Source organism: Merops nubicus, unplaced genomic scaffold, assembly GCF_000691845.1.
Source record: "Merops nubicus isolate BGI_N331 unplaced genomic scaffold, ASM69184v1 scaffold3567, whole genome shotgun sequence".
Lineage (NCBI taxonomy): Eukaryota > Metazoa > Chordata > Aves > Coraciiformes > Meropidae > Merops > Merops nubicus.
The window spans coordinates 95027-106857 of record NW_008620808.1 but is presented as its reverse complement, the minus strand read 5'-3'; the positions used below and the strand labels follow the sequence as shown (position 1 = coordinate 106857).

At 34.8% G+C, this 11831-nt stretch overlaps 1 protein-coding gene across 1 annotated transcript in view; it reads left to right on the top strand.

Annotated features, from left to right (window-relative positions):
- Positions 1-260: 260 nt before the first annotated feature.
- The window catches only part of BBS9 (Bardet-Biedl syndrome 9), a gene marked incomplete at both ends in the record, with an annotated part of 87466 nt that continues 75895 nt past the window's right edge, over positions 261-11831 (top strand). Inside the window, 6 exons of the mRNA XM_008944213.1 lie at positions 261-442; positions 3408-3484; positions 5740-5793; positions 8472-8574; positions 9328-9432; positions 10909-10923. Of these exons, the coding sequence (XP_008942461.1) occupies positions 261-442; positions 3408-3484; positions 5740-5793; positions 8472-8574; positions 9328-9432; positions 10909-10923 (536 nt within the window). The remainder of the gene's footprint in view (positions 443-3407; positions 3485-5739; positions 5794-8471; positions 8575-9327; positions 9433-10908; positions 10924-11831) is intronic.

Genomic DNA, 11831 nt, shown 5'->3' with positions numbered 1-11831 from the left:
CTTGGCTTGTTTGTACTAGTTCTTTCCTTTACCTGTCTTGACTAGGTGGCTTCTGAGACACTTGGGTGATATTTTAGTCATCTCTGTAGCCCAGATTGGTTCTTAGGTGTGATTATTGTTTTTTGTGGCCAAAGAATCTCATTAAGACAGGAAGATCTGTGATATTTGTAGATGGAACAGTAGAAGCAGTATAAATTCCATGTTACTGCTTCTGTGATTCTTCCCAAATTCTTAATGTGCTTTATTTTTTTATTATACAGAGACTTGAAAGGTGTGATAGTCACTCTGAGTGATGATGGGCATCTTCAGTGTTCCTACCTTGGAACTGATCCTTCAATCTTCCAGGCTCCTAGGGTTGATTCTAGGGAAATAAACTATGAAGAATTTGATGCTGAAATGAAAGAGCTTCAGAAGATCATCAAGGAGGCCACAAAAACACAAGGTATGCCTCCCCCTTTTCTATAGTTGGACTTACTTTTAACCACCTGACTTCTTTTAGCACTTCAAAATGTTCAGGTTGATTTTTATACTTTAACCATAATAACAGTTCTGTAGGAAATGTAATATTTAATAAAGTTTAGGCTTTTAAATAAAAAATGCACAGACAATTTTTACAGAGATCATTCAGAGTTTGTTTTCATAAATGAGTTTTTAAACAGTGTATCTGACTTGGAGGGGGAAATGGAAGCATGCAGTTTTACCTGAAATGATGGGGAAAATCCAATACAAACAGAACCAATTAAGATCTTTTCCTGATGACTGTTAATATGTTCTTAAAATGCATTAAAGAAATAGTCATATCTTTCTGTGTAAAAAGAGTGAAAAAAATCACAGCTGAAATCCATGAAAAATACAAGGAATTATTTTTCTGCAGTTCTAGAGCTAGGTTCCCTACAACTCAGATTTCTATTTTGTAATTGCCTAAAGCTTTGTTGATTATTGTGATACTACTATAAGTTTTCTAATGTTTCAAATCCAGTAATTGGCTGTTTAAGCATATAGATGTGGGTGAATTCCACCAATTTCTACCACAGCCCTTCTTTATAAGCATTTGTCATTTTTTTTTCTGGTTTTGATAATCAAAGGAAAAAAACAAGCGTGCTGGAAGGAATAGATCCATTTGAAATGAGTCATGATTCAACTTCTGTTTGTTAGTTTTAACATTGCATGGAAGATTTAGCAAGAGAGAGAAAGAGATAAGAACTGTAGCTGTCCTTTGTAACTTTTCTGTCTGTCATGGTATGATAAGTTTACTGTGAATATTGTTGATCTTTTCCTCATTCTCTCCTCTTCTTAATTATTTTTTTTCCTTCCTCAATCTTTCTAATCTGATCCAAAGTGTTACAGTGGTGTTTTCACATGAGTTTTTTTGAATGCTGTCTTTGTTGTGGTGAGATGCTCTAATGATGTTGTGTTTGGCTTTGACTGGATGTAAAACTTGTGAGAACCTTTTTTACAACAAAACATTTTACTTATGAAGAATGTTTTTCAGTTTTGGGTGTTTTGGCTTTGTTTCATTTTGGCTTTTTTGTTAGAGCTTTAGCTAATGCTTAAAATAACTGCTAATTGTGTTGAACAGAAAACACTTCTGAACATTGGTCACACTAAGTTACTCCTAAGTGTGATCTTTAAAACGAGCCATTGATGTTTCTCTCTTTTGGATTCAAGTTTGTGCAGTAAGAGCTCGTGTAGTTTTGAAAATATCTGCCTTATATGGAAATAATTATTCTTTGTTTCATTTTGACTTCCAAACATGGAAGATATTTAGAATTAGGTCATCATATAAAAAAACCCAACCCTTAAGAGTAGTTATTTCCATAAATGTCTTGTATTTCTGTCCAGTGCTGGCCATTAAATTGTTGAGCTTAAGCTGTTTTATACATTTTGAAGGATAAGGATTTACATTATAAACTGCTGAAATATTTTAAAATATCTTAACTGTTATACCAACTTAAATCTAATGTTACTGCATCACTCTGGATGACATAAGTGATTAAATATAGGTGTTTTGGCTCAGTTTAACAGTAACCAAAAGCTGATATTTATATATAAATGTTGATTGTGATCTCAGTCCTATGTCTACTAGAAAAATGACTTTATGACAGGAAGTACATCACAGTTTGCTTGAAAAAGAAACATCAGCAGACATGGTTAAGAAAGGATAGAAGAGGAAGATATTTTCTTATCTGTGTGAGTGGAATGGATTGTGCTGAGCTGTGATGGGCAGACCCAGTTGTGGCAGTATGAAACAGGCCTGGGCTGCTTTGGTAGGTGGTACTGGAGGAACGTTTTTTGATTTTGCTTTTTTACTTGTAGTAAAGAGAGGTGTATTTTTCTGAGCAGAAGAAAATGAAATTTTACTTTCTGCTTTCATCAAAATCTTTTCTCTTTGACCCTCTTGAGGGCAAGAGATGACGTGCTCCTACTGGCTCAGGGTCATTTTCAGGACTCCCTGTAATAAAATTCTTGCACCTTTCTGAATGTGCTCATGCTTTCAATTATTCAATTAATATTTTAATTTCCCCTGTAAGGTTTTACTGTTTGTTACTTTAGGTTCTATACATTTCCTGTTCAGGTTTTTCTTTTTCTAATACATTTAGTATTAAGAAATAAATGTGCTTTTCAGAAAAATGTTAGTACCTTAAAGCCGGATTTCTAAACTCTATAAGAGGAGATTATGTGATTCCTCATGATATTTAAGTGCCTAGCTTTTAATCTTTACAACTTTATTTTTACATGTGTGTACCTGCATAAGGTTTTATATGAGGGATATGAGTTTGTAACATTCTTTACCTTGTATTGTTGACAGTCCTGGAAATCATCAGGTAACATATTGTAACCAAGATCTCTATTATGTTCTTTTATGTAAAGCTTTCATATCCTTTCTTACACAGAGTAATTTCTAAAATCTAGCTTAATTTTACACTATTAGGCACAGAGCCTGTCTAATGTATTCATTGTCAAATTATTTAGGCAAAAATGTCAGGAGATGTGTGGTGTGCATTTTGGAGATCATTGTTTGTTATAGGTGTACTAGTATTACATAGGTATTAATATGCATATAAGGACAAAAGTTTTAAAATTCTTTACCATGTCTGAAGATCATAGTAGGTGTAAAATCTTGTTGCAAAGGGTTTAGATGCATTCTATCATAAGTGCATCTAAATCCTCAATACATAATCAGAAATATAGAATGAGATGCAGATTTAGGTTGCCTGTAGAAATCTTAGAAAATTCGAAAGTTTCTTTGGTCAAAAATCATATGCACTGTTGGCCTTTTTTTTTTTTGCTTTACAGTAGTAGTTGCAGTGATGTAAATCTGAAAATTGATGCTGCTAAAATAGTATTATTTTTAGAATTGTAGCTGCATGTTTGTTAAAGGAGAGTTGATTTATTTCTTCTTTCAGATATTTTGCCCAAATCTGAAAAACACAGAGATCTAATTGTGACAGCAGAAGTTTCACCCAATTTGGATGCAGAATCTGTATGTACCTGTACAAAAAAGAAATAACTCTGAAAATGTTGGTTTCATACATGAGTAAATAATGGTTAATCATGGGTCGTGATTACTGTGTATTTATATTTGTGAAGCTGAGCTTCTGCATAGCCCCCAATTTTTTATCAGTTAAAATGTACTTTAAAAAATGATATTAAATTATTAAAATTATTTAGTATCTTCTGTCTTGGAACTTTTAGATTCTTGACTAAGCAAATGAGAAGTTAGGATCTAGAATAACTTCATGGTGGTGAGAATTCATAAAGGTGAGCAGTTAATGAAATGGGAGGAAACAGAAGTGTCAGCCTGTAGATCTTTTAAAGATTGAATGCACAAACCACTCAAAGATGCATTGTAAGAAATAAGCTTTTTCTGGCAAGGCATCTTTCAATATTCTTTGGTGTTGCAGCCTAATTAGTTTATTCATCTTATACATGTAAATAGCTTATAAAAACTAATACTGATTAAGAATCAGGAGAGCTTATATTGTTTCTTAGAACTTTTCACATTTAACATTCCAGAACGCATACTCATTGCACTAGAACATCTAATTAGTAATTTCTAGCCACTAATTTCTGCAAAATAGATCTTCAGAGCTACTCACTGTTTAAAAATACACAAGGAGCTGCTTTTTAATATTATATATATTTGATAATTTATTTAAGGTGTTATTGCTACAGCTACTTCTACTACTATTCTTTGATAAAGGGACCACTTTGTGTGCACTAGTGTCCTAGCACTTGTCTGTGGAGAAAAGGACAGTGTGAGATGGTCTTGGCTAGCTGCAATAACCTGCTCACACCATTTAGAACTGCTAGGTCCATAGGATGCTTTAATGCTGCTGTGCTCATTTCCTCAGATCTGAATGCTCTGTTTCATGTATAAATAACTCAGTGTATCAGGTGAACCATGACCTTGAATCTTTGTTTCATGAGTCTGTCCATATGCCTTAGTTTCCTTTGTGGTAGACTTTTCTGGGGGCTCCATCAGCAGCCATGGAGAAAGGAAAAATCTGATAAGATACTTCACAGGGGAGCAAATGTGGGAACAATACAAGGGCTTCTGCAGTGATCTTGGGAACTACAGGCAGCAGATGCTGCTTCTGCACTTTCAAGGATTGAAATTGTGATGAGTGTGGCAAAAGCAGGGAGGATGTAGATGTATTTAAATGGATTAGATAAGGAGGTGGAGGACCATTCTGGTTCCTTACCACCACCTCCTGTGTATAGCTTCTGATCCAGCAATTCCAGCTGATTCCTGAAGGCTGAATATGGTAAGGATCAATCTGGATGCAACTCTGCTGTTGCTTCAGGATCAACCACTAGTCATGAGAGACAGTGGGCAGGACAAGCCAGTGTGAAAGCAGCTATGTTCTTTTAACTGAAAAAGATGTACAACATACACATGGAAGCCCCATCTCTAGGGCCCAGAGAGCCTACCAGCTCCCTCACTTAGGAACTTTGCAGTGTGGGCTGTGGTTTGGCACGTTGGGGTGAAAAGGAGAGTGGGTAGAGGATATCAGATTGTTCTTGATTTACTCTTTCATCATGAGAAGGTGTAAGTTACATTGACTAATTTGGTATTGTAGCAGAAATTGTTTCTTTAATATAAAGCAGTTTAAAAAGAAACATAGTCTTAAACTGTAGGGACTGACCTGTTTCCAAAATGAAATATAACCATAAAATAAGTTACTAAAATAGAGTATGAGGTCACGATAAATTTTGAATTTGATGGAATTGCCTGTTGAAATAGTAGCAGTAGTAGTGAGATACTTGCTATAATTTTCTTTTGAAGTAGTATTTCTGATTATGAGATAGTGTGTGATGATTTTTACAGTGTCTGCTGGGGTTTGTATATACTACATTGGCAGACTGGAAGTCACCTTTCCCTAATGAATAAGAGAAGGTATTTCCAGAATTTAAATAAATATACAGTGGAAAGTAGTGTGCCAAACAAAACAATTTCAAATATTCATATATACATTACAGTGTATTAGTTTCTTATATACCCAACATTCATGACCTTTTAATATCCTTTTTTCAGGCCATTTCAAACAGAGGTTTTACCTTTTCAGAGGGAACTCAAATGTATTTTGTGTATTTTAATCTGTCATTTCAATGATGAGTCCTTTACCATTAATTCTCTGTTTATGAAGTTGATGGTAGGAAAGTAATATTGCATTCATTGTGTTCACTCCTTCATGTGTAATATTGAATTTACTGTTTTCATCTTTTTCTTCACAGCAAGCCATTGACAGTGAGGTAAAAGCAGAGACAGTACCATCAGTCACAGTAAAGGTATTGTGCCTAACCCAAACAGTAGCATTCAAATAGTGGTGGCAAATTTTAACAAACTGGACACTTTCTGTGTGTTTCCCTTAGATCATGAAAATGAGTAAAATTTGAAGTGCAATATATATTTAATTCTTTTCCTCATTATGGTAAGGTCTTGTTGTAGGAAACCTGTTTAAGTCAGAAGACAATTGGAGTTTTATTTTTGATAGGCTTTTCAAGAAGGAGACATAAAAACATTATTAGGATGGAATTAAGTTGTTTTTTAAGTTATAAGAATTATTTTTCCAATGCTTTTCAAGGGGAATAAATGTTTGGTTACTCAAAATGTGAGATTTATCTTCAGCTGCCTTTTTCATTGTCAGTAAACAAAGATAGATTTTTGTAAAATGACTTTCATAGCTTTTGGTAGTGGAAAAAAAATTGCTAGGAAAATCTAATTTGAAAATTGACTTTGTTGTAGTCCTCTGAGAGTTGCTGCCTGTAACTGATCCTGAAGAAAGTGTGTATGTGCATCTTTGTGTGTGTGCAAGTGTAATTTCTCCCCAGCATTCCCTACAGAAGACCATGATTTTTATTTCTGAGTTTGAGAGGATCTCCTAGGAATATCAATGGAGTCTTAGATAACCTTGCAAGTTCTCACTCCCTCACTTAAGAGAACAGTTCAGAGGGTAACTGAAGTATTTATTCAACTAGATTCCCTTGCACACTAGTGTAGCTAGTTGTACTTGATCCAACATCCTTCTCTGCATTTCAAAATGCTAAAATGATACAGGATAAATTCCTAGTTCTGATAAAGTCTGTGACAGTTTTGCTCGAAGAAGTTCAGGTAAACTGCATTGGACTTTGGAACAGGCTATTTGTGAATATAAGTGTACTTTAAAATGTAATACAAATTCAAATAACCTCCAGAAAAGTGTGAATTGATCAGCTTTTAGTTTGCTTTGGAGCCAATATATTGTATATGTGAGTTATTACACAGGAAAGCATTGTTTATAACTGCCAAATTTTATTTTTGGAGAGCACTTGTGATTTCAGTATTGGGAACACAGGTAACTCCAATTGTTCTCCCTTATCTGCTCATGATTAGTACTGTAAGGCCAATGGCAAACACTGTTTACAATGAGCATGGATATGTTAATCTATTTGATAAGCTTTTAAACTTGAACTTGACCACTGAATTTGAACAAGTTTGGAACAACTTTGCTAAATTTTAAAATGCAATATTTACTTGAATTACATGACTACAACCAAAGCATACGTATACATACCATGGATGTTTTCTGCAAAGCAGGTAATGTTACTAATGAATTTTATTTGGCTACTGTAATGGTGGTCATTGTTCTCAAAAAAAATCTGCAGGCAATGTATTGTGCCCTGAAAAACCCTCTAGAATCTGTGACACATGTATTAAAACCTCAATTTTTAAATTTAATTTTGCACCAATGAGAGGCCTGTCATAAAAGTTTTCATAAAATTAGCTTATTTTGAGAGAAATTTCTGGATGCAAGGGTTGTCTACTTCAGACTCCCTGCATGCAGCAGAAAGCCAAACATGGAGACATGCAGCTTAATAGTGCTTGCCAGTAGCTTTAGATGTCACTGTCTTGATTACAAATTCTGAAGTGTGCAGTCTCATGTCTGTATGTTTTTAGCTCATTTAATTGGTGTAACATCTGTAAGACTATTGATTCCATCTGTAAGGCTATTGATTCCATCTTTATTGTTCATCTTATTGGGATTCTGGCTTCAGAAAATGGGGCAAATTTGCCTAATGTATGTACAGAGGTAGATGTGATCCTTCCTTGTTAGCATTCATAGTGATGGATGATTTGAGGGTCTATTTGCAGCCCAAATATATTGTTATATCAAGGTAAATGTTGATGTTAATTCTTCTAAAGGCATCAAACTTCCTAACACTTGAGTAATTTTATAACTAATAATATTTTCCTAAACTGATTTTAACCTGGCTGTAGTGAGCTCTTGGGTTGAGCAGCAATACAAAACAGATGGTAACAGTAGCAGATATGGTCTGTGAGTTTATGGCTAGGTCAGCTCTCATAATCTAGAGTTGCAGTTGTGCTGGGTATCCTGTATAATGCCTTTTAGAGTGTTTGCAGTAAGAAAGCCCAAGATAGAACTTGGCTCTGAAGGTACTCAGGTATGATTTGCTTTTTGCAGTTGAGGGGAGTAACTTCTTCAGTTAGCTTTGATTTCACTGTTTTTGTTACAGTTTTGTGTTTTGTTTTTTTCCCACATTAGTCACCTAGAAAAGGCAACATTTTATTTTTATTTAGAACAAATGCACACCTATCTTGCAAAATAGTAACGTTGTAATTAATGCTTTAGCACTATTTTGGGCTAAAATTACGAAGAACCTTTTTGATGCTTTTCAAGTTGTGTTCCATTATTAGCTGTAAGTAATTACAAATTAAAGAAAATGCTGATTTTAAAGTTGAAATTTAAAGTTCACATTCTTGCTGAATTGTGTGTTCCATTATTGGCTGTAAGTAATTACAAATTAAAGAAAATGCTGATTTTTAAAGTTGAAATTTAAAGTTCACATTCTTGCTGAATTGCTCTTTGCAGGCTTTTCATATTTTTTTGCTTGTTAGGTTCATTTTCTGCTATACAGAGATTAATTTGTGGCTTCCTTTAAATACTTCTGTATGTGACTCGTTTTAGATAAGGATACAGAGCAAAGTGGCTGCACAGAAACCAAGCCTGGTGGTGTGTGTACAAGCTCCCTTAGCAGTGACCTGTGACCAGTTCACCTTTGATGATTTAGGTAAATTATTATAGTATCATTAAAGCTATTGTATCAAATTATTTTCTCTGAGGATGTGTGAAAGGTGTAGTCCAGCCTCCATTGAGTGCATTGTTGCAGATACACTGCACTTAAAGCAATTATAAATTTGCCTTGACTGCACTCTGCAGCTTCTAGATCCTGCTCGGTGGAAAAAGACAAGTAGAAAGGAATGGAATTCCTTCCTTGATTATGGTCCAGTGCATGGCAGGTGAGGATGACAGCTCCATGATGGATTGAAAAATAAAAAATTAATTATTCTGTGGTACTTTTGCTGGAGCATTTTGTTTTGCTGGCAGTTCTGTCTATGTAGAAATGGCACTGCTGAGCTGAAAGCAGGGCCAGGAAGCTTGTTGACCTATGGACAGCCAAACATGTTCCCAACTTAGCATCAACTGCTTGGTGATTCCAGCCTTTCCAACTCTAAGGCTGCAGGTGGGATTGGCTTGAAGAGTAAGCAGAGCTGAAGAGCAGAGAAGTGTCCTGTTTTCATATTCTCTGTGTTCAGTGTGCTGAATTGTTTTATTGGTTATGCTTCAAGATAGTTGTAAGTTGGAGAGACTAGCTTGACTTTCACAAATTACCAATTTAAAAAGAAGCCTGTCCAGTAATTTGGTAGAGGTGAACTGAATAGTAACAGCTATTGTAATTTAGAGTGTTTCTTAAAGTGCTAGAAAATATGTTGCTTTCATTTTGGTGCTCAAATTACTTGATTGAATTTTGTGTTGTTTTTAGAACCAGGTTCATCTGAAACTGTGGTCCTCTCTGTCTTTTTGAAGGGGAATTGTTCTCCATCAGAACTGGAAGGAGAATGTCTAGTTTCATATAACATACCCACAGGTAAACCACTGGAGATTTCAAACCTATTGTCTTTTTTGAGATCTTCCTCTTTATTTCTTATGTATGTTCTTTTGGAATATATTGAAGGCAGTAGTAATTAAAGACATAATGTGTATCAAAGTCTAGACTGCAGTTTTAGTTAATATTTTATGTGGCATCATTAAGCTACATAATTGGTCTTATAAAGGTAAAATCATATGCTTCTGGCTTGGGAAGCAGCTGTACAAGTTTTCCTATCCTGTCCTATCAATTTGCTTCTGTTCTGCTCTTTAAGGGACCACCTCTTGGAGTGGGAAGTTAATTACATCTTTATGACTGTTTGGTTTTCTGGGCTGCCAACAAATGTGACAATAATTGCCTCCCCACAGAGAAGGAGATCTGAATAAGCATTGGGAGGGATTATTCCTCACTTCCCTTTTAGCAGATGAACATATTAATTATAAACAAACCAACCCAAAGGAATAGAAACTGTCATTCTGTTTTACAATGCCCTACTGATCCTAGTGATAAAATATGTAAATTTACCCTGCTATCCATAGCTGAAGACAGATTAGCTTGGTTATCTACACAGCCTTGTGAATGTCAGGCTACTGTGAGACTGCATCTAGGCAGGGCTTCCATGTGAAGTTAAATGCAGCAGTCTAGGCTGTGTGCTTATTGAAATGTTATCTTGGAGGTCTGATTTTTGAAAGCTTGCTTTGCTGGTGTTGCTTTTGTAATTTTTGCTTTGAAAGTGTATTTGTCACCAGGAAATGAAAGTGTTATTTCTTTCAGGTAATACTAGTTAAACTTATGCTTACAGTTTAGATATTAACTTGGAATTTGCAAGCCTTTTGGTTAGGGAAGTAAAGAAATCTTTTATCTTAATTTTTTTTATTGTTTATATGCAATTAAAAAAAAATTCACAAAAGATGTGCCATCTAACAGAATTGGGGAACTGTAGAAGTAATCTTAAAAATCTACCTGTAATGGTAGAATTTGGAAGACTCTTAAAGAAACATAATTAAAAACTTGCTAAATTTTTGGATACTCATTTCAGTTATTAAGCTGGGATAATTTTATTCAATTACATCCAAATACTAGTGTTACCTGTACAAGGCAATCAAATCCTGAAGTTTAATATACTAGTAAACAAATTTTAAGTGCCTTTGTGACTTCATTTTGTCCAAATAGAGACATTTTCCTCTTGTTTTCTAAGATATCCATGTTTGTGCCCAAATTGGTCTACAGTGTATCCTTCTGGGATTTATACAGCTGAAAGTTGAGTCACTCAGTTGGATGGGATTGCACTATTGATGAATGTGGGCTCACATCTGGTTTTTGGCTGGTGTGATGTCTTTATGCATTGTCTACTTAACAAATGTGGCTTGAGTTCTTTAAAACCTGTTACTACTTTTCCTTTTTTTCTTGAGTAACATCTTATGTATTCTTTTTTTTTTTTTTTTTCCATTTTTCCCATTGCTGGTTTTATGGCAGAGCTCAATCCTGAAGGTGAGTGAATTGAAAAAATGCCAAGTTTGGATGGTTTGATGAGTGGCAGTGTATGCTATTTTACCTGTTACTTCTGTAAGTTCTTGTTAACCTTGGTTTGATCCTATGGAGCTGTGAATATTTGAGAAAATAGAAAGTAAATGAGGCTTAGCCATAAGATGACAAGTACCAATTGGGAAAATAGAAAGTAGCAAAGGCATTTCTTGGTGAAATTTATTGCACTTTCTCATATATAACACAGGAATTTTGTGAAGTATTGACTGTCTTGTGCACTGACATTGACAATGGGAAACCTAACTGTATTTTCATTCCTAATCATATTTTTAGCTATTTTTTTTTAAGTTTTAACAGGAGCTTAGGCAGCTAAATTATAGATTTTGGTTTCTGGTGGAACAGAAACAACTGTTAAGGATTTGTAGCTAATGCTTTGCTGTTTGGCCTGAGCAGCTCTGAGAATGATGTCACTTAACATGTCTTCATTCCAATTCCTGTTGGAACCATCTTATTCAAGGCTGAAAGTCTGTTTTCTAACTGAGAATACCAGGAATACAAAACTCAGCTGTGATTGTGGTAGATAGGATACTTGTAAGGTGTAATTAAAAGACAAAACAGGACTGGAAAGTTAGCTTATGTGTAGGTAGACAAAAGAGAGAAGGGTAGTTTTACAGTGTAGTTGTGTACATGTCTTGAAAAGATACAGTCCTTACGGGAGATAGTTTACTTACTTTAAAAACTTATATTAAGTACAAACCCCTCATGTACTGGGGAAGGGAAAAAGTTGCTTGTCATAGTTTTAGAGATCAAATGAAAATGTGTTTTCAGTTTTGCTTGTTTCCCTAGCAGAAGTTCTACATATAGATTGTGTTTGAGTCTCGTTTTCCAATTCTTCTGAGCATACTAAGTAAAAT